Source organism: Tamandua tetradactyla, chromosome 25 (genome assembly GCF_023851605.1).
Source record: "Tamandua tetradactyla isolate mTamTet1 chromosome 25, mTamTet1.pri, whole genome shotgun sequence".
In the NCBI taxonomy this organism is placed as follows: domain Eukaryota; kingdom Metazoa; phylum Chordata; class Mammalia; order Pilosa; family Myrmecophagidae; genus Tamandua; species Tamandua tetradactyla.
The window spans coordinates 20507215-20534302 of record NC_135351.1 but is presented as its reverse complement, the minus strand read 5'-3'; the positions used below and the strand labels follow the sequence as shown (position 1 = coordinate 20534302).

Here is a 27088-nt window from a genome sequence, read left to right as displayed (position 1 = left end):
ATAAACAGATACCTAACATTACTTTTAAAAAATTTTTATTAATAAAACCAATCAACACAGTATGACCATTCTTTTATCACATAGTTGTATCTTCATCATGATCATTTCTTAGAACGTTTGCATCAATTCAGAAAAAGAAATAAGAAAACAGAAAAAAAAATTCACACATACCGTACCCCTTACTCCTCCCATTCATTGATTACTAGCATTTCAATCTACTAAATTTATTTTGACATTTGTTCCGCCTATTATTTATTTTTAATTCATATGTTTTCTAACATTACTCTGATAAACCACAAAACAATATTAGAAAAAAATAAATTAAATTCTACACTTCAGTAACCTCATTCAATTAAAAATTTTTTTTTGGACGGGCCACGGTGACTCAGCAGATAAGAGTGCTTGCCTGACATGCCCGAGGACCCGGGTTCGATTCCCAGTGCCTGCCCATGTTAAAAAAAAAAAAAAAATTTCTATTTTTTTACATACAATATCAATAAAAGAGGCAAGGTATTTTAGAACTTCACCCCTTGAACCTATTATTTCACCTCAACTCTTTCTCTCCAAGCTCTGCTGAGGATACTGGGTGGTATTTGCTCTTTATAAAGGTTAATTTATTTTATGATCTTCTCTATTTATTCTTCTATATAAACATGAACTATGTAATATAGGTATGGCCTAAAATCTACTAGAGAAATAAAGAATTCAGATGGAGACTCTAAGAATTTATGATTAAAAGTAATGCAAAAAATAGGATAATGGTTAATCAAATTATGTCATATGCATTACTGAATACAATCTCTATTAAAGTGTTAAACATATGGACTATGTTGATAGGAGAAAATGTGCACATTCAATTATGTTACATGTAAAGAGCACAAAATGTACTCTGACACAAAATGAAAGAGAATATGAAATGATGTCAACTGTTAAGAGTGTATGGAGAGAACACACTCTCCCAGATTTCCTAACTGTCTCTACTTTTACTTTAAAGAATGCCTGGTGCTGACTTTCCATGTTTCCTGAACACAAAGACAAAAGAAAGTTCCCAGAGATCCATTTAATAAGTGGTCATGAAGGTCTCAAACATCTCGAGTATCTGAGGTGCTACTGACTTTGGATGATTTCTTCATTCTGACTTGTTGAGCAACTCCTGTGAGCTCAGGGTACAAGGCTGGACATTCACTGCTGGGAAGTTCTGAATAATCACATCCTATTTTATTACCAGTAGCAAGTTAAGAGATTACTCATTACAAGATCAAAAGTCAAATTGATTTGGTGCCAGGGACAACATAAGAGCACAGACTGAGTCAATTAAGGGGAAAACAGCTAAATTGAGGGTAATGTGACTCAAACTAAATGTACAAAAACCACCATAATTAAAACAAATATTGTTTTTAAGTTATAAAAATACCGAAAAACAAAAAACCCAAAACTCAGTGGCACTAAATAACAAAAAGGCAAATATCCCAATTTAAGAATGGCAAAGGACTTGAATATCTCCAAAGAAAATATACAAATGGCCAATAAGCACATGAAAAGATGCTCAACATCATTGGACACTAGGGAAATACAAATGAAAACCACAATAAGATACCACTCCATACCCACTAGAGTTGAAATTGTTTGAAAAAACGAAACAGAAAATAACATGTGCTGCTGAGGATGCAGAGAAATGTGACTCCTTGTACATTGTTAGTAGGATTGTAAAATAATATAGCTGCTTTGGCAATCAGTTTGATGGTTCCTCAGAAAGTTACATAGAATTATCATATAATATAGCAATCCCGCTTACTGGTATACAGCCAAAAGAAGTGAAAGCAAGGACTTGAACAGATACTTGTATACTAGTGTTTGCAGTAGCATAATTCACACTAGCTAAAAGATGGAAGCAATCTAAGTGCCTATCAATAGGTGAATGGATAAACAAAATATGGTATACCCATACAACGGAACATCATTCAGCCGTAAAAAAGAATGAAGCTCTTTCACCTACTCTTTGAGACCAAAGGAATAAAGGTTTATTTTGTCCAGAACCTAAATTTTCTGTAGCACCTAATATAACTCAACTTGTCTGGATAGAACATTTAAACAATCTAAACACAGGGAGCCCAAAATAAGAATGAGCGCCTTTAATCCTGTATAGCTTAAAGTAATGCCTGGATACACCCCAAATTATATTAAGTAGATAATTAAAAAGTACTAGCAGAGTCCCTAGAGGAATGGGAGAAAAAATATGTAACTACTAAACTTTAGCATCAGGGAAACCCCAGATACTGTGTCAAACATTAGGGACACCCAAATCAAATGGCCAAGCCCTTGATCTTGAGGATTGCTCTTGTGACGCTTATGTATGTAGCAGAGAAGCTTAGCCTATCTATAAGTAGGCCTAAGAGTCACGCCCATAGGACATCTTCTGTTGCTCAGATGTGGACACTCTTTAAACCCAACTCTGAAAGCCCAACTCCCACTGCCCTTCCCTCTACACGGGACGTGACATCCGGGGGTGAAAGTCTCTCTGGCAGCATGGGCGAGGACTCCCAGGGATGAGCTTGGCTCTGGCAGTGTGGGATCAACAATGTCATCCTACCAAAACGGGGAAAAGAAGTGTAACTAATAAGTTATCCGTGGCTGGAAGAGTTCAAATAGAGTCGAGAGGCTACTCTGGAGGTCACTCTTACACTTCAGTTAGACATTGCCATCTATCATAACTTGTCAAACTCCAACGAAAACCATTCCAGCCAATCCTAAAGAACACCTAGAGTAATATATAAGATTCTACAAAGGTTCTATGTACTAATATAACTTTCCAGAGACCTACAACCTCCAGATGGGTCCCTGGACCATATAAGTACTGAAATCTAGAGGGGCCAGCCTCTCTAGAACATCAGCAAGTTTCATTCCCTATCCCATATTATGAGCCCCTTCCAACATGAAAAAGGTAGAATGGTCATAGCCCAAATACCCCTAAAGAGTAGGAGAAAGATAAAAGGTGATGGTGAAGTTATACAGAGAAGATAGGGTACAACAAATAAGTATGATTGCTAAATCATTATATTGATATTTCTTTTAGTCTCCAGTATCTTAAAGCATATAGAAGTAAAAACCTAAAGTTATGGAATTGTAACCCACATGAAACTTGGAAATATGTTCTACAACTAACTGTTTTGATGTGTTCTGAAATTTATTGCTTTTTTGCATATGTTATTTTTCACAAAAAAAGAAAGTCGATTGTGATGATAAAAATAGATTTATTCATTGTAGCCTCCAATGTTCTGGAGCAGCTAGAAGAAAAAATCTGAGATGATAGTCCATAACAAACTCTGGGATCTGTCCTGTAACTACTCGTTGAAGAGTGCTTTGAAAACTATTGCTTTTTTCTTTCTTTGCTTTGTATATATGTCATATTATACAACAAAAAGGTTAAAAAAAAAAGTGATGCTGAATTTTGCCGAATGCTTTTTCTGTGTCAATTGAAATGTTCCCCAGATTTTTCCTTTCAATTTGTCAATGTATGATATTACGTTGGTTGATTTTTTTCTGTTGAACCATCCTTGTACACTGGGATGAAATCCAGTTTTTCATGTGGTATAGTTCTTTAAAGGGGCTCACTGGATCAATTAGCAAATATTAATTGATTTGGAAATATCTCTTCAAAAGATATTTTGAAAAGATATTTCAAAATAGAGATATTTCCTATTAAAATATAGTGTTAATATATAAACACAAGGCAAGGATAAAAGAATATGTGGAAAATTAAATGCACACAAATCTGTGCATAAATTATGTTTAAAAATGTGATTTAATATTGCCACAAACTTTAAAGCAAATTAAAAATTACTGCATTTTCAAATAGAAAGAGATGTGAAATATTATTAAGGATTATCGGTAATTGGGAAGAAAGTTTCCCAGAATCCAAAATCAGACAATGGTTAATTTCATGTGTTAGTATTTTGTGTGCAAAGGCTTTGCGCTTAAAATGTAGGAAGGTTACAGGAAATGAGGAAATATAAGAAAACTGCAGACACGGGGAGAGTCCCATTTTCTGAATGCCTATGTATATATACTAAGTTACGTGACCTCAAAACACTGACCCTTGGAGATCACTCTTGAAAGTCTTCCCTTCAAAGTTACACACTTTATTTGGATAAAATTCCCTGAATAAATAATAACTAGGAGAAAAAAAAAAGATTCTACAAAGGCTCCATGCACTAAGATAACTTTCCAGAAACCTATAACCTCCTGATAAGTCCCTAGAGCAGAGAAGTCCTGAAATGCAGAGGGACCAGCCTCTCTAGAACATCAGCTAGTTCCATACCCCTACCCCATTTTATTAACAGCCCCTTCTAACATGAAAAAGCTAGAACAGGTATAGTCCAAATACCCCTAAAAACAGTGTGAGAAAGATCAAAGGTGATGGTGGAGTTATACAGAGAAGGTACTCATTAACAAATGAGTATGATTGCTGTATCACTATACTGATATTTCTTTTAGTCTCCAGTATCTTAGAGCAGCGAGAAGTAAAAACCCAAAATTGTAGGATTGTGACTATATCAAATTGTGAAATCTGTTTTACAACTAATTGTTGGGATGTTCTTCGAAATGTACTGCTGTATATATGTTATTTATCACAAAAAAGAAAGAAAAAAACAGAAGGAGCAGTAGAATAGAGAAGATAGGATTTAACAAATGAGTATGACTGCTGAATCTTTATACTGATATTTCTTCTGGTCTCCGGTATCCTGGAGCAGCTAGAAGAAAAAATGAAAAATTGTGGAACAGTAACCCATACCAAACTTTCAAATCTGTTTTGTAACGGCTTGTTAAAATGCACTTGGAAATTTATTGCTTTTTAGCATATATGTTATATTTCATAAACAAAAAAGGAATGAAGTTCTGATACATGCTGCAACATAAACAAATCTTGGACATCAAGATGAGTGAAATAAGCCCTATACAACAGGACAAATATTGAATGAGATCTTGCTTATATGAAAGAAAATTACAGGGGTCTGATGGCATGTTCTAACAACACAGGCACCTGTATTTCACAGTTCCACTCTTTTCAATACTGCTTTCTCACTAACATTTATACTTTGTTCCTTAGAGAATGCAAATACAAAGACTCAAGAGGGAAATAAAAGCAAAGTGACTCAGAGAGGAAATGTTCTAAAAAGTTCTGAGATACACAGCCATACACGCAGCTACTAACTCCCACCCTCACTTCTAACTGACAGATCATAGGGATGTAATCATCCTTCTCTCCCTCCTCCTTCACTCTCTTCTGGATGCTCTTTTCAACTCCCTTTTCTCTTTAAGCCTGGGAGAGGGAAGAACAAATAAAAATTCAACGAGAAGATGAGAACCCTCCCAAATGCACTCTTTGGTAAGGTCTTCGTGGTGATCCTTTGGTTGCTATTTTTTTAAAGGGTAATTTAGCCTCAAGTAGAGTATTACAGATTTACAGAATGATTCTGAAGGTCTCTGTGCCAGAGAAATGCTGTCAAGAAAGAAGAAAAGGCAAGAGTTCTAACTTCTTTTCCCCACAGAAACGTATTTTTAACAATATGGATGATCCAATACAGCTCTGCAAAAGACCTTCCAAATTCTAAGAAGTCAAATAAAATTATTATTGATTATCTACCATAACTACCAGTTTCAGATAGAGATTTTTAACGAGCTGCACAAGCAGTTAGAATTCACTGAGGACTTATACAATCAATGTGAGCAGTATACCTGTAGCAACTTTATAGGATCTGGGGTCACACTTTCCCATTTTATGTAACTAAGGAATGTTTATCATATCTTCATTTGTATGATGTACAGTACACTCCCTGCCTGTGCTTTATTTGCTGTCAAGTTGGGAAGCCATGTAGTTCCAAATCGTAACCTTGTTCCTATGGGAAAATAAATCAAATTTACAATTTTCCAAGAGGAATCTCTGTACCCATTCAACTGTAGGATATTCAGCCAAAGAAAAGGACGGAACTCCTGTTGTTCAAGTCAAACCCGATTTGTGCAATGTGCTGGCCATTTCTCTGAATAAAGAGCCCATTCTCACTGAGATGAGATAAACTCGCAAGCTTTTCCTCACTGCAGTTTTTGGAGTTTTAATTGTAGAATCATCAGCTTCAGAAGACTGGCATTGGACACCAACAATTCTGCAGCCTCAAGAAATTGCCATTTTTCACAATTTACAGGAAAACTGTGCAGAAGGAAGAATCCATCTAATTGGAACATTTTTCAAGAGTGTTTAAATATCAGGCCAGCTGGATTTCCATAGCCCAAGAGAATTTAATCAGCACACTTTTTCCAGAACGTATATTCTATAATCATTGAATGCTTAAGCTACATCTGTCACCCAAATCTGGTGGCGATCATTTCTCATCATTAGTTCCGCACATCTAGCGTGGTATCCTCAGAGGTACTCATTTCATAAACGGTGCATAAGAGAACTGGTATCTCTGAAACAAAATGCTTTATTAGTAATACATCATTTGCCCTTCCTCTAATCTTTCCATTTCCAAATTTGTATAAGGAATACTTTTTCACGGCGAATTCTCCATAGCTTATCTATGACCTATGTTCTACAGTTATACCCTCAACTGATATCTAAGTCAATACTAAATATACTTCCAGCAATCAAATAGAGTTCTTTGGTAAAAGATAGTAGTATCGATTCTAAATGTAATTAATACCACTGAATTGTACACTTAAAAATGGTTAAAATGGGAAATTCTGTGCATTATATACATATAACATTCAAAATCATAATAAGCTTTTTTTTTTTTTAAATGAAAGTATCACTAAATTAAAATGTCACTTTGCTCTGTTCCCTTCCCTGGGCCGCTGTAATCCAATAAACCAACTGTTTTAGAACCCAGCTGCTAAAACAAACATCACACCATGAGTTGGCTTAATGACAGGAATTTATTAGCTCGTGGTTTCAGAGGCTAGAAGATTTGCTTCTTCCCTGGGTCAGTATCTTCTGGCTGGCTGGCAATCTTTGGGGTTCCTTGGTTTTCCCTTATATGGCAATGCACATGGCAGTGTGTCTTATCCTTTTTCTTATAGGTTCTGCTGACTTCCAGCTTCTGGCTGCTCCCTAGGGTTTCTCTCTCTCTGCCCGATTACCTTTGCTTACACAGATCTCAGCCATACTGGATTGAGACCCACTCTCTCATACCATTTAGGCACACCTGAACTAATAACTTCTTCAAAAGTCCTATTTACAAACGGGCTCACACCGCCGGGGGTTGGGACTTGATCATGCCTTGTGTGGGGGACATGATTCAATCCCCAACAGTCTACCCTCTGAACCCCCTAAAGATATATTCTCCCCACATGTAAAATACACTCATTCAATCACAATACTAAAAGCCTTATGTCATTTCAGCAGCAATACTAAGTACAAAGTCTTATAAAAATCAGTTTCTGATTTTTATAAGACAGCAAAATTTCTCTTTCTATGGACTTATGAAACCTAGAAAATGAGTTGTCTACTTCCAATATAAAATGAGACATGGACAGGATAAACCTTCCAATTTCAGAGGGGAGAAACTGAAAAGAAAACAGGGATTATGGATCCCAAACAAATGTGAAACCCAGCAGGGCAAACCCCATTAGATTTCCAGGTCTGAGAGTCATCTACAGATGGGTGTTTTGTCCACTGGGGGTAGGGGAGCGACAGCCCCACCCCTGCCAAGTGCTCATGCAGGGGTCATGCTCTCCCGGAACTCTGGGGTATAGGCCCTGACCCCATCAAGAGGGTAACCAGCCTCTCTGTGAGCACTGGGGCACAGGCCCCAATACCTCTGGGCAGTGAGGTGGTGGCATTCGACCTGCCCTTTTCACATACCTAGGTGGCCACTCTCTTGTTCCAAGATCTTTCGGGTCTAGACTTTTGCGTCTGTGGTTCTGTCTTTGGAGCCATTCTTCCTTTAGTTTGTTCCTTCTCAGTCCTTTTCAGTCCAGGCTTGCAGAAGTTCTACTTGTTCAAATTTTGCAAAAACATTATCAGTTTTACATGCAGTTCCATGGGTGCAAACCATCAGGCAATAGAACTGTCCACAGAGCCTTCCTGGATGTTCTAGTTTGCTAGCTACCGGAATGTGATATACCAGAAACAGAAAGGCTTTTAAAAGGGGGAATTGAATAAGTTGTTAGTTAACAATTCTAAGGCTGTGAAAATGTCCTAATTAAAGCAAGTCTATAAAAATGTCCAAATTAAGGCACCAACAAGTGGTTACCTTCACTCAGGAAAGGCCGATGAAGTTCAGGATTTCTTTCTCAACTGGAAAGGCATATGGTGAACATCTGCTAGCTTTCTCTTCAGGCTTCTTGTTTCATGAAGCTCCCCCCCAGAGGTGTATTCCTTCTTCATCTCCAAAGGTCTCTGGCTGCATGGGGTCTCGGCATCTTGGCTCTCATGGCTCTCTTGCTCTCTCCAAAATGTTTCCTCTTTTAAAGGATGCCAGTAAACTAATCTAGACGCAGGGAATGAATGAAATCACTTCTCCTTCTAATCAAAGTTAATACCTACAATTGAGCAAGCTACATCTCCGTGGAGATAATCTAATCAAGTTTCCAACCTATAGTACTGAATAGGGATTAAAAGAAACAAAGGCTCCCACAAGACTGGATCACGATTAAAACATGGCTTTTCCATAGACATTAAAGATTGAGATGGTATAATCTAGGAATGCCTAGAGTGTATAATAATAGTGACTAAATGTACAAATTTAAAAAATATTTTTGCATGAGGAAGAACAAAGGAATGTCATTACTGCAGGGTGCTGAAAATAGATAGTAATTAATATTTTAAAATCTCACCTTATGTGTGAGACTAAAGCAAAAAATGTTTATTTGGTACAAAATTTATATTTTGACTCGTGCATTTCCTAATATAACTTATGTAGATAGCTTGATTGAACACCATAAGTACTTGGAATCTCAGGTAGGACATGAGATTTTGTTGGTTTGTCCAGAGTGATGCCCCGATGAATCCCAGAGTGATTCGATCAGTGAGTGGAACAGTATTTGCAAAGCCCCCTTTGGGGAATGGTGAGAATGGGGAGAAATTCAACTTCCCCAAGTTGAATTCTTGATATTCTCACAAGCAGTGTGGACAACCAAAGCTACAGGCTGAGTCCCTAGTCTTGGGGTTTATTCATATGAAACCTAACCCCACAAAGGATAGGTCGAGTCTACTTAAAATTTAGGCCTAAGAGTCACCCCCAAGAGATCCTCTTTTGTTGCTAAGATGTGACCTCTCTCTCCAGCCAACACAACAAGCAAGCTCACCACCCTCCCCCTGTCTACGTGGGACATGACTCCCAGGGGTGTGGACCTTCCTGGCAACGTGGGACAGAAATTCTAGAATGAACTGAGACTCAGCATCAAGGGATTGAGAAAACCTTCTCGACCAAAAGGGGGAAGAGTGAAATGAGACAAAGTGTCAATGGCTGAGAGATTCCAACAGAGTCAAGAGGTTATCCTGGAGGTTATTCTTATGCATTAAGTACATATCACCTTGTTATTCAAGATGTAATGGAGAGGCTGGAGGGAACTGCCTGAAAATGTAGAGCTGTGTTCCAGTAGTCATGTTTCTTGATGATTGATAGTGATATAGCTATCACAATGTGACTGTGTGATTGTGAAAACCTTGTGTCTGATGCTCCTTTTATCTACCTTGTCAACAGATGAGTAGAACATGTGGAATAAAAATAAATAATAGGGGGAACAAATGTTAAATTTAGTTTGAAATGCTAGTGATCAATGAAGGCCAGGGGTAAGGGGTATGGTATGTATAATCTTTTTTTTTCTGTTTTTGTTTTTTTTCTTTTTCTGTTGTCTTTTTATTTCTTTTTCTGAATTGATGCAAATGTTCTAAGAAATGATGAATATGCAACTAAGTGATGACATTGTGAATTACTGATTATATATGTAGAACGGAATGATCACATATTAATGTTTTAGTTCGTTTGTTAAATTTTTTTAATTAATAAATAAATTTTTTAAAAACATGGCTTTTCTAGGGTACATAATCCTTTCAAACCAGCACACTTGGGGGGCAGGGGGTGGCTCAGAGGCAGAATTCCTGCCATGCCAGAGACTGAGTTTGATTCCCAGTGCCTGCCCATGCAAAACAAAAAAACAAAAAACCCCAACACACTGGATAACTGCATTTCTAATCCTGACTTCCATGAAGTGGCTGACTGGATCTATGTTCGGTCACATCTTCACTAGCGATCGATTGTTCTGTTAAATCCTCAAAAGAAAACTTTCCTCTGGGGACTCATTTTCCAGAAGTTCAGGGAAGTTCCTGATAGAGCTGCTTCTGGCCCTAATCTCAGAGCACACTATCTAAACAGGCTAAAAATATTCAAAATCATCATTTCTGGTTCCTCCGTGCTCAAGAATTTAGTTCTCAGCTTATCCCTTTTCTCTTGTACTTTATATAAGCTGCAAGAAGAAACCAGGCTGCACCTTCCACTTAGCTTGAAGATCTCAGCCAAATAGCCAAATTCATCACTTTCAAATCCTGCCTTCCATAGAACAACAGAACACAATTTCGCCAAGTCCTCTGCCAATTTATATTAAGAATCCCCCTTCTTCCAGTTTCCAATAACACACTGACCATTTCTTTCTAAGGCTTCATCAGGAGTACCATTAATATCTATATTTTTACCAACAGTTTCTTCAAAGCAATTTAGGTTATTTCTAGCAAGGGCCTCACAATTCTTCCAGACTCTACTAATTATCCAATTCCAAAGCCATCTCCACGTGTTTAGGTATTTGTCATAACAGTACCCATTTCCTGGCACTAAATACTATTTTAGTTTCCGAGCTGCTATAACAAGTGCTTTACAATGGATTGGCTGAATGACAGAAATTTATTGTCTCGGTCTGAGAGGCTTAGAAGGCTTACCTCCTCCCAGGGCCTGTATCTCCCAACTGTCCAGCAGTCTTTGAGGTTCCTTGACTTTTCTGCCACATGGCAGTGCACACGGCAGCATCTTCTCCTTTCTCTTCCAGATTCCATTAACTTTCAGCTTTTGGCTGCTCCCCATGACTTCTCCTGCACCCAATTTCCTTTGTTTATAAGGACTTCACCCTCATCAGTCTGGGCACACCTTAATCAATAATTTCTCCAAAGGTCCTATTTACAAATGGGTTCACACCTACAGGGCCAGGGAGTGAAACCTGGACCTGCCTTTTCTGGGGGACATGATTCAATCCCCAACACCAGTTTTCCTTCCCGAAACAAACCAAAACTGACCAGGAGCCCCCTTCTTATCAACCTTGGCATAAAAATATATAAAGACCATAATACGCCACAAAAGCAAGGACACATCAACTATGAAGACCTTTGAGGCTCTAGGAATCTTGCCAAAGGGATGGAAAAGAGGCATGTAAAAAAACCATGGAATTTTCTAAAACAACATACAAAAAAAAGGTTATTTGTGGTTTGACAGCAACTACTACATGACACTAAGGAAGTTCAAAGTAATAAAGAGGTCATCAGACGGCAGAGTTCACCAGGGATGGCTTCTTGGGGGAAGACTGTCAGGAACTAAATCTCTACTAGTTAGTCCTTAATAGAGGAGAGCTGAAATTGAAGGCATGAAGGTGGGCATACAGAAGTTAAGTGTAAAAACACAGGAATATATAAATCATGACAAGTAATACTGCCAGATCCTTTTTTTCCCCGAAGTATGTTCTCATACCAACAAGATAATGACAGATGTAGAAGGGCCAAATGTTTAGGTCTGCTACATGGTAGACATTCAATAAATGTCCAGCCAAAGACAATTTAAAAGGGCCCTGAGAAATAACTTAATGGGGTTGAGGAAATTAAAGAAAGCTGGAGTATATAAGGTGAACACAGCCTAACAAAGATCTTAAGCAACTACTTACAGGCAAATTTATCTAACAAGTGTTTCCAGATACAGAAACTCTAGTTCTCACAATAGCTAATCCACCAAAACCTGACAAGAACTTTTTTTTTTTGCTTAGTTTATGAAAAGAAATCACCACCAAAAAAGCAGTACATGCTTTAGGTGTTCGCCACTAGATACCTAAATTATTAAGTCGCATTTGGAGAAGCAATGGGTAGAATAGAAGGAAAATAAAAAACTTGTGTTCTCCTCTCCCCTGTGCCCCACCTTAATCTTTCCCTTCTTCCACTCCTCTCTCCATCCCTCCCTCTTTCTCTGTCTCACATCAATTAGTCTGTGAGATGTATCTCCTTTAAAATAAATTGCCACCTCATAAGTTGCCCTCTCATAAGTTAGGAGAGGGGCAAGGTGTAAAGTGGCAAATTCTGTATTTTACAATTCTGGCATTGTTGACTTGTTCGTGTTCAAAATGCATGTTTAAAAATCTCTGGAAAGCACAGTGCATTTCTATTAGGGTATACCGCAGTTTGTCTTCTCCTAAGGGCAATTATATGAAATTCATTTTGGATCATTTATACTTTTAGTACTTAGAGAAGTGTTCGCATTTTCAATTAAGAGCTAAATATACAAATTACAAGTACTGCACAGTGAGGCTTAAATCTAGCCATCAATAGTTGGTACACATAAACGTTAATATCAAATGATGGTTTTGTCATGGGATCCATCCCCCAGCACATACAAATATAGAACATGACCATAAAAAGTAGCAGACCATGCCCTCTGCTAAGTAATTTATTACAGCCGATCCAGACTGGAATGCCAGCTGGAATTACCTTCTCCCAGCCTGCTATTTTCACATATACAGCCTGTACAAATGACAGAAGCTACGTACTGCAAAGGGGTCCCAAGTTAAGACTGCTGAAACAATTAACAAGTAGCAAATCTGAATCAAAGGCCAAAATATGTTTGGCTTTTAAAAAGATTTGTTTCATGACATGATAACCTCTTCTAATTAAATTTTTATGCAGGCCATAAAAGAAAAACCTGTAACTCTTCCAACTTTTTATGTCAGATTTATAGTAGCTAACAAGCAAATATTTAGCTTCGCGGTGGAGCACGATAAAGAGTTGATAATTATTTTACTAAAAACACAAAATGATCCCAGCAATTGATTAAAGGGAGAACAAAACAATTCCCAAGCCAGATACATAGTTCCTCCCTTTATGTGGCATTTGCCATCATGGTAGTTTGACATTCTAACAAACTTAGTATGAAACAGTAGATAAAACAAAGGATATTATCATTCTTTATTAACCTTTCACCCCTCAGATAATCCCCAGTGTGTGATTACCACCTCACTTCCTCTTGGCAGACATTCATTAGCTAATTCAAATCTCACACAAAGAGAGATGAGCTAATGTGCCTTATCAGATTGGGGGGGGGGTCATCACCAATGATAACCCAACAGGACAGGACCTTAGCAAATCCCTTCTGCCTCCACAGTCCTCCGCTTCTAAATACCTATAAACCTCCCAACCCATAGTCCCAGCCCACAAGCTCATGAGCTGCTTTATCCTGCTAAAGCAAACAGTCTGGGCAGAAGAATGACAGAATTACTTTCCTTTCTGATTGTCCTCCTCTCTGCATGCTGATAAACTAATGATTAGCTTTCCTGTTGCAATTCAGCACGGACTGGGAAGCTTCAGGCTGTCAACACAGGCAGACCCTGATGATATCGCACAAACTGCTGCCTCTTCCTTCCCTGGTGCTTTTTTCTGCATTAAACAGCAGCTATATACAGCCCTGAGAGCACTCGTCACACGTTGGCCAGGGTGTAATTACCAAGGTAATTTTCTTGCCATGGAAAGGCTCATATCAAAAGCAAAGGCTCCTTTTCGCCTCACTTTTCCATCTACAACCTGATTATAAACAAGCAATCCTGTAGGTATCATCAGCAAGCAATCACGTTCTAACCCAATCTACACTGATTTTATTTGAGCAGATATTTTAATTGGGCTTAAGCTTCCACTCTTATTCAGAAATTAAAAGCAACCCATTTGGCAACATCAGCAACATATGCACATGCACGAAGTGAGAATACAGAGTAAATTTGGAAAAGGTCATAAAAGTAGAACCACTTGTTAGATTCCAAAGCCCTTCCCTTAAGACTGTCAACCCGGACCACAGGGAAATGGCACTACTAAATGAAACCTGAGTAGCATGCAAAGGACGAAAACTTTTGACTTTTTATTTCTTTGTATTTTTTTTTTCTATTTTCAAGATAAATGTAAACGTCATATTTTACAAATCCATTTAAAACGCTTACTCAGCACAGATAATTAATAGGGGTTACTCAACAGAATATTTTCCTGATGCTTTCATATCAAGGAAAAAAAACAACCCCCTAAGCAATATTTTAAAGTAGGCATTTCATTTTACATTACTTTATTGCTTTATGCTATCTGTCATATGCCTGAGAACAGGACTTTGCAGCACTACTCATAGCCAAATCTTTGAAGAAGATTCAGCAACCTTGATTGAGCAATGCTATGACATTTTCTGGGCAGGGATTTATGAAACACTCGGAATTTGGCTTTGTTCATTCGTTTGCTTTTCCTTTACAATTTCCAGACCTACCACTAGCAGCAACTAATTTACCCAAGACACAGTGTGAGATCAAAGTCACATGACTCTTTCCGTTGGCATTTAAAAATACTGGACAATAATTTGATACATTACAGCTATGGCAAAAAGGACAAACTCATTCAAGTTATGAGTAATTTCATATATATGAATGCATATAGTTATATCTTTATATATCTAAATGCAATAAAAACGTATTCACCTGTTAGATTTGCAAGTCTTATTGTTGTTTTCTCTTTCTCTAGATGGCTACCGGGGGTTAAACCTGAAAAATCTGTATCACATTTTTGGAAAGAATATATTTTCACTAAAGTAGACCTCATTTTCACCAAACTAAGTTATGCAATCAGGTAGATTGGTTACACACCCTCAGCAAATCTGTGAATTCTTCCTTGCACGCACAGGGGGTGACTACATTTCCCAGCCTCCTTTGCAGCTAGAAGTGGCCATGAGACCAAAGGAGGATAGAGGTGACATATACCACTTCCTGGCCTAGCCCATAAAAATTCCCAGGAGCAATCCTGTATTCTCTTTCTCAATTCAAAGCTAAAGGAGGTGGGTAGTGGATGGAAGTAGCCCAGGTCCCTTACCGGTCATGTAGAAGTTTACCAACCCAAAAAACCCCAAGGCCACCTTATATGAGCACAAAAACACCTTCTACTATGTTAAGTCTTTGAGATTTGGGGCCTGTATGCTAAAGCAGTTGTCCTATCCTGGTGTTTTAGTTTCCTACACACCAAAAGAAATACTACGGAATAGGTCAGCTTAAATAATGGGAATTTATTAGCTCACAGCTGAGGCTAGGAGATGTCCTAAATCAAGGCATCATCAAGGCAATGCTTTCTCCCAGAAGAATGTGATGTTCTGGGGTTGGCTGCAAGTGATCTTTGGACCTTGGCTGTCCCATGCCAATGCACACGGTGGCTTCTGCTTTTTCTTCTGTTACCTTCCGGCTTCTGGCTTTCTCTCTCTGAGTCTGAATTTCATTTTACTTATAAAGGACTCCAGTAATAGGATGAAGACTCAACCTGACTGAGGTGGGCCACACCTTAACGGAAGTAACCTTCGAAAGGTCCTATTTACAATGGGTGCACCCCCACAGGAATGAATTAAGTTTAAGAATATATATTTTTTCTGGTGTACACAACTCCACGCCACGACATCTGGGTAATACTCAAGGCTTTCTATTAGGTTACCTACCCTACATCAACTCAGTTACCTGACGCTTACAGAGATTTTCTCATTTGATCCTCACAAGGACTCTATAGGGTGGGGACTATAATCCCTACTTAAAAGGTAAGGAAACGCAGGTTTAGAGAGTTCAACTGCCCCCAGGTAGGTGGCTAGAGAAGGCGATTTGGCTAGAGTGACTCAGTAGAAAATTATTAATTCTCCAGTAGTCACGAAGAAAAAGACCCAAGATTTTCAAGTCTACGAGACACATATGAATGTTTTGTTTTTGCATTTGGACTACGACAGGTAATAAATAGATCTGGGATACACATCTGTCCAAGTCCAAAGTTTCTGCTCACGACCATCCTGACGAATTAACTCGTGTTTCATAAAAATACCAACATATTTATGCCACTAGTAATTTGGATCTATCAATGCATCTAAGCAATCAGCTGAAATCTTAAGATTCCTGCACCCTCCCAGATGCTTTCTTGCTTAGTTTAAGGTATACTATTATCAAATTTGGTTACTAGCTGCATGCATTAGAACATGCTTATCGAGTGAGTTTCTTGAGCAGAGTACCTTGGTAATATGTGCATAGTCAATCAGATATGTAAGAAAGGCCAGGAGTAGTCTCTAACCCTCATTTCCCCTCTAAATTCTCAGTCTGCATAAACAATGAAAGGAAAGAGAATCAGCTTCAATTCTTGCTTGATGTACAGGAAGGCACTATTTCCTTTTAAAGTGCAAGTCCAAATAAGACATAAAAGGAGACAGAGGTTAGAAGAATCTCTCTCTCACTTCTGGAAGGACGCAAAACTCAGACTTCCTAGTCTTTTGGGTAGAATAATAGCCACAAAGCAGTCAATGACCAAAACTCAGAAAATTTAGACTTAAGTTCTTCTCTGTACTGTGGTATGTGTATATTAACTTCATGCAAATAAACACATACACACACACACACCATTTTATTGTAGGATATTAGCAGCACAAGAAATACTGGGAAAAATATGGAAAGAGTACATGAGAGGAAAGAAAGTGGTATGTTTTTCTTACGGCACAACACCTGTGGTGTCCCCCTGGCCTGGTGATCCCATCTGCTCCTGCATATTAAGCAGGGTTAGCTGTGGTGGGCCAAGGTGGGAGATGTGCTAGGAATGCCGCTGGTGGTGGCCTTCCTTTGGGGTGGGGTGTATGCCAGACTTGAGCGGTCCCGGGCTACTGGAGGTTATGTTTTCAGCTCATACCAGAGTTTTGGAATCACACATGGTTGAGATCCTTAAAACTGTCTTAGTTTGCCAGTCTGCTATGAGAAACACCACAGAACGAGTTGGCTTAAACAACAAGAATGTATCAGCTCATGATTTTAGAAGCCAGAAGTCCCAAGTCAAGGTACAGGCAAAGCTATGCTTTCTCCTGTGAGCTGCAGCATCATTATGATGCTGATGTGCCAAAATCCTTGGGGCTCCTTGGCTTGCAACTCTGTCTCCCATCATTTGACAACTTCTCTCCTAAATCTGCTCTTCCAATTTCCACTCACTTCCTCCTTCTGGCTCCTCCCTGTGGTTTATTCCGACTCCTGGCTTCTGGTTTCTTCTCTTTATAAGGCCTCCAGTGATGTGAAGTAAGACCCACTGTAATGGCAACTGGTCATGGGATCTTCAAAAGATCCTATTTACAAATGAGTTCACATCCGCAGGGATGTGGATCAGGATTAAGGACACGTCTTTAGTTGGGGTATGGAAATCAATCTATCACAAAGATCATGTTTCAAATCTGTTTTAGTTTGTAAGCTGCCAGAATGTGATATACTAGAAACAGAATGGCTTTTACAAAGGGGAATTTAATAAGATGCACGTTTATAGTTCTAAGGCTGGAAAGGCACATGGTGACATCTGCTAGCTTTCTCTCCCGGCTTCTTCAACAGCTTCCACGGGGCTCTGCCCACTCTGGTGGCTCTAAGGCTTTTTCCAAAATCGTTTTCTCTTAAAGGGCTCCCATAAACAACCCCACCTTGAATGTGTGGAGACACATCTCCATGGAAACCATCTAATGAAAACCGCAATTAGGTGGGTCACATCTCTAAGGCAACAATCAAAAAGCTCCCACCCACAAATATTGACTGAGGATTAAAGAACTAAGCCTTTCTGGAATACACACCAGATTCAAACCAGCACAAGATCTCTCCCAGGTGAGATGAGATGTCTCGATGCCAAGAAACACTTGTTGGTTGGGATTATTTCACCTCTTCCTATTCTATAAAATGCTTTCTGCAGTTTCATTTTGACATAAAATTCCTCTAAGTCACTGTGAATACAGCTTCTAGTGTACCGTCTGTGAAAAGGACTGTGGATGGTAAGTAAAGGGATGGGCCCACATCTATACTGCCCCCAAAAGGTCAGTTATGTCACCACATTTCATTTTTCATGTTTGTAAATTAGAAATAATATTTTCCACATGCCCATCTGTTGTAGAAGTAAGTGAATGGCTGAGTATGCCAGGTATGGAGGGGTCCCTTGGCCATATGCCATGAAAGAATTCTTCTATCAGCTAGAAAAAGATGGCCTCGATAAATTGTCACTACAATTGCTAGAGGATGGTACTGTCAGGACTGGGCTATCCTTTTGTCCAAAGATTATTTATAGAAATGACAACACAGAGAAGAGAAAAGCATGAGATGTTCTTTATATCTTCTTCTATGTCATGAGCATTGTAATATATCACAAAGGGTGTTTTTGAACTGCTAAGGCCTGACCTCCTAGTATATCATGAAATTGATTCATTTGGTCATGACCGGCATTAAAAAAAAAAAAAAAGAAAGGGCAAAGCAACAGAGTGGATGAGAAGAAATACAGCAGAATGTAGTACACACGATAAGGATAGCAGTTGTTTTGTAAAACTGGACTGTGGAGTAAAATGTACTTTTTTTTTTCTATGAGCCATGGTGGAAAAAGTTGAAAGCCCCAATACTAGAGAATAGAGGAAGCCTGTTTCTCAGTGCCAAAATGGGAAAGAAAACTTCAAATTGGATGCCCATCACTGTCAGTCAGGGCTGTGGATAAACCTCTTATCCTGTTCTTCCTAAGTGTTTTAGTTTGTTAAAACTGCCAGAATGCAATATAGCAGGAACAGAATGGCTTTTAAAAAGGGAATTTCTTAAGTTGCAATCAACAGTTCTAAGGCTGTGAAAATGTCCAAATTAAGGCACCAATAAAAGGATACCCTCTCTCAAGAAAGGCTGATGCCATCTGGAACCCCTCTTCAGCTGGGAAGGTACGTGGCAATATCTGCTAGCTTTCTCTTCTCATTTCATAAGACTTTCCGAGGGGTATTTTCCTAATGTATCTCCAAACATCCTTGGCTATGTGGGTTCTCTCTGCACTAAAACTTTTTTCCAAATTGGTTCCCTCTTAAAGGACTCTACCCTTGAATGGGTGGAGACACATCTCCATGGAAAGAATAAAAAAGCTCCCACCCAGCAATACCGAATGACGATTAAAGGACATGGATTTTCTGGGGTACACAACAGGTTCAAACTGGCTCACTAGGACAGACAAGGATGGGGGAGTGGAGGGATTGAGAAGAAAGGAGGAGAAAGCAAATGGCAGGAGGCTTCACATTTTGTTCTGTGACCTATGACCTATAAAAAAATTATTTAAAGTCTGGCAAAGAGAGGGAACAAAGGGAATCTGTATACGTATTCTATACTGCATAACAAATTACCAGAAATGTAGTGGCTTAAAACATCATCCATTTATCATCTCACAGGTTCTGTAGGTCAGAGGTCCAGGCAAGGTGAGGTGAAGTCCTCTGCCGAGGGGCTCCCAAGGCTACAGTCACGGTGACAGCTCGGCTGCATTCTCCTCTGGAACTAAGGGTCCTCTTCCAAGTTCACACAGTTTAATTTGCACATCTTGGTTCCTTCAGATTACAGGACTGAGAGTCCCGTTTCATTGGTGGCTGTCTATAGGGGGTTACTCTCAGATTTCAGAGGCTCCCCTTGGGGCCTCTTTACACGGCCCCCTCACTAAATGAGAGCTCAGTTCTTCAAGGCCGACGAGACTGCTCCTGAGTCTTATATGAGGTGACATAATCATGAAGCAACTATTGCTCACAGCACATAACCTATTTAAAGGACTATGCATCCCATCATATTCACCACTCCCACTCATGCTCAATGGGAGGGGATTAAACAGGGCGTGACCAATAGAGGGTGGGAAACTTGGGAGACTATCTTAGAATTCCACCTAGCCACAGAATCTCTTCTCAATGGCGCGATTCACCCAAAGCAATGAACAGAAAACATTCTAGAGCAACTTGAAACGTGCCAAGTCAGCATTTTCCAAACTGGTGCACCAGCCATCTGCAGGACCTGAAAAGAGGTCCGTCTACAAAAAGTCCCCAGGGTCAAATAAATTGGGGCAAATATGAGTTTAATAAAGTTCAACGTGTTTCTTTACAGGACACAGTGTAGGATTTTCTCTGAACATATTTAACCCAGAAAATTTCTGAGTTTGTGCTACATAAATCTATCATTTTATTAATATTAGCAGAGCATCAAAGCAGTTGTATGATTGCACTTGGGTTGTAATTTGACTTCCTCTTCGGTGCCTTTCCTTGATCACCTTTGTCTGCGAAGTCACTACTTCCCTGAATTTCAGTAGTCCTAATGGTCTATCTCACTGACTGACAGTTGACTTATGCTGGATAAATGTTAAATATTGCTACCTTTTCCTGATTACCCCTTATGAAATCTGCTCTCTCAGAAGGCTGGCATGCTGGCTCAAAGCACAGCACTGGAGACAGGCATGTGGCGAAACATGTTAGCTGAAAGGTTTGGAGATCAGAATCATCTGGGGGGCAATTACCAGCTATGGAACTAATGAATAAACCATTTACCCTTTTTCTGAACCTCTCTTGGCTCTTCTTTACACCGAGCATGCTGCCAGAGATCATTTATTTTTCATTTTGAAGCCTGTTTTATTGACCACCTCAATTCCAAAACAAACCCTTAACAAACTACACTGGTAACATCTTAATCCCCAGCACTAAGACTCAAAAATGATAATTGCTCAAACTAATCTATACTCTTTTTTTTTAATATTTTTTATTGAGGTATCTTCATGCATATACTGTCTATCCAAAGTATACAATCAATGGCTCATGTCATTATATAGTTGTGTATTCATCACCATGATCATTTTTAGAGAATATGTATCACTCCAGACAAAGAAATAAAAAGAAAAAAAAACTCATACATTCCATATCCCTTACCCCCACCTCAATGACCACTAGTATTTCAATCTACTCAATTTCTTTTACCCCTTATCCTCCCTATTATTCATCTTAAAATTCTTATTTTTTTTACTCATCTGTCCATACCCTGGACAAAAGGAGCATCAGAGTCAAGATTTTCACAATCACACAGTCACACTGGAAAAGGTATATAGGTATAATATCGTCTTCAAGAATCAAGGCTACTGGAATACAGTTCAACAATTTCAGGTACTTCCCTCTAGCCAGTCTAATACACTGTAAACTAAAAAGGGGATATCTATATAATGCATAAGAATAACCTCTAGGATAACCTCTCAACTCTGAAATCTCTCAGCCACTGACATTTTATTTTGTCTCATTTCTCTCTTCCTCCTTTTGGTCAAGAAGGCTTTAAGAGACAATTCCTAAGTTTCTTCCACATCTTATATGCTATAGACGCTTCACAGGTGTTTTGCATGGAGCCTTGCCCATACAAGCACTTGATAAGTGTTTGTTGACTGACTAGTTGCAACCTTGCATTTTCCTGGGTTCCAATATTTTACCAGTGCTCTTCTCCTGACTTCTAGCTGAAGCTAGGAGTTTGCTAACTTCCAGTTGGCCAGGAATAAGACTGCTCACTCCCAGTCTTCATCATCTAGCTTACACAACATGCAGACCAAAACCCAGTGCAAATGTTGGGTTAGGCTTGCCTTATGCTTCGATGGGGTTACCTTCATTAGAGGGATCAAAGGCACCCTCTGGAAGGTTCTCCATGCCTAATATCTTCCCTTCCCAATGCCTAAGACCACCATTAAAGATTCATTCCTCTTTCCTCTCAGAACCCTCATCAAATCTCTAAGTAAATAATTATGTGAGTAATTATTTAATAACTCATCCACTAGGAAGTAAGCCATTTGTAACAGGCAAGTAGGACGAACAAGAAATAAAACTTTATCAGTCATCAAGATTTTGGATATGTTTCTTACTGCAGCATAAAGCAGTCTACTTTGATACAGTAATGATAAGAAAAAAGAACATGAATTTGATATCAGGCTATTAAGCCTGTTGCGCTTGTGGGAATTTCAGGTGGCAATGCCTAAAGTCTTGAAGCTTGAAGCATAGAGACAGACCACCACAAGAGACACCTGGGAGCTTGTGACTACCACAAGAGACACCTGGGAGCTTGTGAGAGGTACAGGCTGCTGTCTGCTCCCCTGCTTTCAACGAGATCCCCAAGTTATTCAAATGCAGATTTAAGTTGACCAAGTGGAGGTCTAGGGGCAGTTCTAGAGCAGAGTAGTGTCGGAGGCAGAACCTGAGCTAGAGATGTAACTGCGGGAGTAAACTTTATATCACAGGTCCTCAAAGTACAGTTCCTGGGCCAGTAGCATCAGCATCACCCAGAAACCTGTTAGAAATGTAAATTCTTGGGACCCAACCAGGACCTAGAAACTCGGAAGAAGGGTCCAGCAATCGGTGTTTTAACACATCTTCCAGGTGATTCTCATGTACACTAAAGTTTGAGAACCATTGTTGTGTATCAGTGAGGCCTGAAGCTATAGCAGCTAATTAAATTCTCCTGAGAGACTGGAGACATGGATAGTTATAACACTGTACCTATGAAAAAATACGATCCGCTTTATGACAGTCTTTGTATTGTATCTTCTAGAATGCACACGGGGAGAATCAAGGCCTGTCGTGAACTATTATCCTCACTGTGTTGATGAGCTCTTAAACCTGCTTTTCTACCAAGTGGAAGCACGAGGACAGTATGCTAAGAATACTGGCTGTGCAGGGAAGGAGGAGAGGGGACGACCTGGAGCAAAAAGGAAGCTCACATCAAAAAATTGCTCTGCATTCTGTGTGAGCCTGTCAGGGCTTATTACATTTGAAGCAGTGTGATAAGGGCTATGGGGGATATTTCCAGCTTTTGCCCTTCCTCCTGGGTGTGGATCACCTAGAACTCATCCACTTCTCTCCCTTTTAATCAGGAATGCAGTCGAGTACGAGGGGAAACGATACTAATCCACACGTTATCCAAGACCATGGCTCATTTTGGGATGCCATGCTCCCAATGCATTCATTCATTTGTCCACTTGTCATTTCATCCAATATTTAGTGAGACCCTCTAATGTGCAAGGCTTGGAAGGCAAATGCAGAGCTGCTTAAAGAAGGGGTCGAGTGCAGCAACAGCCAGAAAAGTTATGATTCTTTGCTCCACCTGACTCTCAACAACCCACTAAAAACACCTCTTGTCCCACCTCACTCCCAGAAAAGGCAAGTTATGGCTGTATCTCAAGTGTATCATAATGTAATGGCCTGGTTTCAACTTTTCTCTTTTTTTGCAAAGGGAAAAAAGGCAGCGATTGGGTAGTGATTGAGAAGGCCCAGGAGGAAAAGCATCCAGGGTGGAACACAGGACATTTCCATTCCTATCAAGCCAACTGCCCAGGCTGGGAGCTAAGTTCTCAGGTCACCTGGAGGGAAGTGATTGCCTCCATCTAGGGTGGGTGTTTACAACTCTGGTTGTAATTAGAATCACCTGTGGAGCCTGCCAATCCATCCAAGCCCAGGCCACTCCTCAGACCAATTAACTCACAACCTCGGGGACGAGAATCAGGCACTGGCACTTTTTCAAAGTTCTCTAGTTGTTCTGCTGTGCAGGCAAGTCCAGGAACCACCGATCCAGGGAGGACCTAAGGGCTTAGGCCTTGCCTCCACCAGGGCTAAGCTTCAGCCCTCGAGAAAGTCCAAGTTCTTGTTTCCTAGGATTCTTAGCTCAAGTTTTCAATTTAAGGGGTTGGTTTGTTTCAGCATTCAAAGTGAGCTGCTATATTTAAGCTGCTGTGTTATACCGAATATTCCATTTTTCTTTAATGGGTATGGACTTGTCACCAAACTTCAGATACAGAGTTTTGTCAAAAGAACAATTTGCTTTTTTTCTAACTTAACAAGATGCAGGTAGGTGATCTACGTTTTAGTAAATAATTGCATTCATTACTTAATCAGCATGGTCAAAACGTCATTAAGGACCCTTGAGAGGGAATGGAGTTATCAGCATGACATGTGAGTGGTGTGGGAGGGTGGTGTGGTCTGATTTTAGAGAGTGGGAAAGTCATAGTTGCCTGGAAACCAAGGACCCCCACCAACCACCACTCTGTGCTTACTATCCACTCTTATTTTTATTTCTTTATATATTAATATACTAAAATTTATCCTGGCCCTTACAGGGCCATGTTATATTAGGTTAAAAGTTGTTAAAACTATTATATTGGTAATATTTCTGCATCAAGTCCTCTTAACATTTCTAAGACCATACAAAAATGAATCTTTATTCATGACAGTAGAGAAAGGAAAAGAGGAATACACTTTGGTATGTACAGATTCATCTGGATTCTCCCCAATTTTGATGTTCTGAGAATAGTGATCAGCAGCCTAAGCATCACCTAGGAGCTTGTCAGAGAAGCAGAACCACAGGCCCTGCAGAAACCGCATTTCAACTCCTTAGAAGAGCCACACACAACAGATCTGAGAAGCACTGATTTAGCTGATCTATACTAATTTTGAAATAGGAGCTGCATTGGATTCCTAGGACTGCTGCAACAAAGGTCCACAAACCAGGGCGCTGAAACAACAAACAAATCGAGGTGGGGCAAGGCCCTGCTCCCCACAAAGGCTCTGGGAGAGAACCCCCCTTCTTGCCCCTTACATCATCCGGTTGTCCGGGGACTTCCTTGACTTGTGGCAGCATCACTGCAATCTCTGCCTGTCTTCACCTGGCCACCCTCCCTCTAATGTCTGTCTCTCTGTGTCCAAATGTCCCTCTCATAAGGACACCAGTTATGGATTTAGGGCCCACCGTCATCCCAGTGTGATCTCAACTTAACCAGTTACAGGAAAAAAAAGACCCTATTTCCAAATAAGGTCAAATTCAGAGGTTCCAGGTGGACACTACTTTGGGGGGGACACACTACTCAAACCAGAACGAAATAAATTAAATTCAAACATGGTATTTACAGCGAGAAGCCCAGGTGATAACAATGAACAGTTCTGATAAAGCAGCACAAAATCTGAACTCAAAATCAGTGGTAAACACTTCCTTGATTATGAAAAGGCTACTGCGACACTAGTAGAAAAAAAAAAGGATTCAGGTGATACAAATAAGTTGATCTTTTAAACTAGTATCAATCAGGTGCTCGCCTGGCATGCAGGAGACCTGGGTTTGATTTCTGGTCCATGCACCCCCATCCCACCCTCCAGAAAAAAGTTATTGTCAATCACTACAATATTAATTTGGTCAAAATGACATGGTAGTAGTGAGAAAACACATCTTGCTTGCATTCCTTTTTGGCAGCTGGTATGCATTTATTTATTTATTTTTAAACCTACCTATTAAGACTGTGATGACAGAAGAAATGTTCCATATCATAACCCTACACGTGCTCCGTCTCTCACTCCCTGGTTTTATAGCTTAGGCCCACGCCCCAGGCAGCCTCCCCTCTTACCTCCTGAGGTTGTTGGTACTGGGAAGCCATCAGAAGGAAAGCCCGCTGGGCCTGGAAAGCGCTGTGAACCATTTCTGCCTGAGAACAAAGAGAGAAAGACGGCAGGTTACATGTTTGAGCCCCAAAGTGCAGCTGTTTTCAAACGTTCTCTCTCCTGTACTCTGTCATTTTTCCCAAATCCAACCTACGCATTCTGAGAAGCAAGAGGTCTGTCCCTTACGCCACCCCTGTGAAGACAAGCTCACCTAGAGTACGTGGCTTCTACCACTCCTCATTAAGACGCAGCGGGAGGAGATTTCAGCGCCTTTAGGCAGGCGGACCTGGGGGGGAGGGGCCCCACCTGGGCTCACCTCCATCCACCAAAGGGGCTGTGCAGGAAAGAACACTTTCAAACACCTGCTGTCACAGCCCCGCTCCTCTCCTTGGACCCACTCTTAACTAACTGATTCATTCTTTAATTAAAAAAAAAAAATACATAAAAGTACCAAGAAGAACATGATATTCTGGATATCGTCATCCAGAATCAACCACTTTTGAAGCGTTGCTTCTAGTTTTAAAGGAAAATCACAGCTGGCTTTTATAAAATAAGGCACACCCATTAAACATTTTTTTAAATGCAGGTTAAAATTAAAATTAAAAGCTTTAAATTAAAAACAAAATGCAGAAGATTAAAATTAAAAAGCGCCTCGCAACCTGGCAACAATCAATATTATCGACATTAAATGAACACCACTGCGGCCACCTTTCAGGATAAAGTATGAAGATAAAGTACAAATTTCAGGTGTGAGTGGACAGTGCAGAGGGATGAGAAAGAATTAACCTTCAGATAAAAGTTTCTGCACTGGAGTAATCATGTCCTAAATGATCATTCTAAGATTAAAAAACAAAGATGATGCCATATTAAGAGGCTGAAGTAATTACGTTTGTAATTATAACATGACATTTTAAATGCCATGTTATAACCCAGACAATACTGATGGACTCCTTGCTGGTAAAAACAAGGACACACGTACTCACTTCCACCTCTGGGGCCCCACCTTACATACTTTTTAGTTATTATTTTTATTTTGCCCAATTGATAGCATCTATATTCTAGATTTAATATTAATCCCCATACTTGTTTAGTATCAGTTCCATATTTAAACAAACTTAGTTTCAGTCATTCAACTGTGGTTTCACCAATTCGGAGTTATTTTGATATATATATATTTTTTTTTACTGGCTGGACTCTAATTGTCTACTCTTCAGGAAGGTCTCAGAGTTGCTTTAGCTTTTTCCAGGTTTAGGTACATCTCCCTGCCGTTTCTATATTTTAACATCACCTTGGCAGGATATTATAGTATCCTTGGGTCTCTTTCTCCACTTCCAGATAGCTAGTGCTACAGTGCTACAGTCTTCAATGAAAAAAGCGGGAAGTCAGCTTGATTTTTCACCCTTTGTAGGAAACGGGCTTTTCTTCTGGTTTGATATCTGAAGAATTATTTCTTTATCCTTAACATGTGACAGCAAACTAAGATACGTCTGGGTTTTGAGCATTCCGTATTACACTTTCTGGATATTCGGTCCTTTTATAACTTCTGGGAAATTTTCTTATATCTTTCAGTATGTCTT

The 27088-nt window shown here is 39.6% G+C and overlaps 1 protein-coding gene across 1 annotated transcript in view; it reads right to left on the bottom strand.

Annotated features, from left to right (window-relative positions):
* Positions 1 to 27088, bottom strand: part of CAP2 (cyclase associated actin cytoskeleton regulatory protein 2) — a 196252-nt gene that overhangs the window by 106060 nt on the left and 63104 nt on the right. Inside the window, 1 exon segment of the mRNA XM_077143418.1 lies at positions 25478 to 25555. Coding sequence (XP_076999533.1) covers positions 25478 to 25555 — 78 coding nt within the window.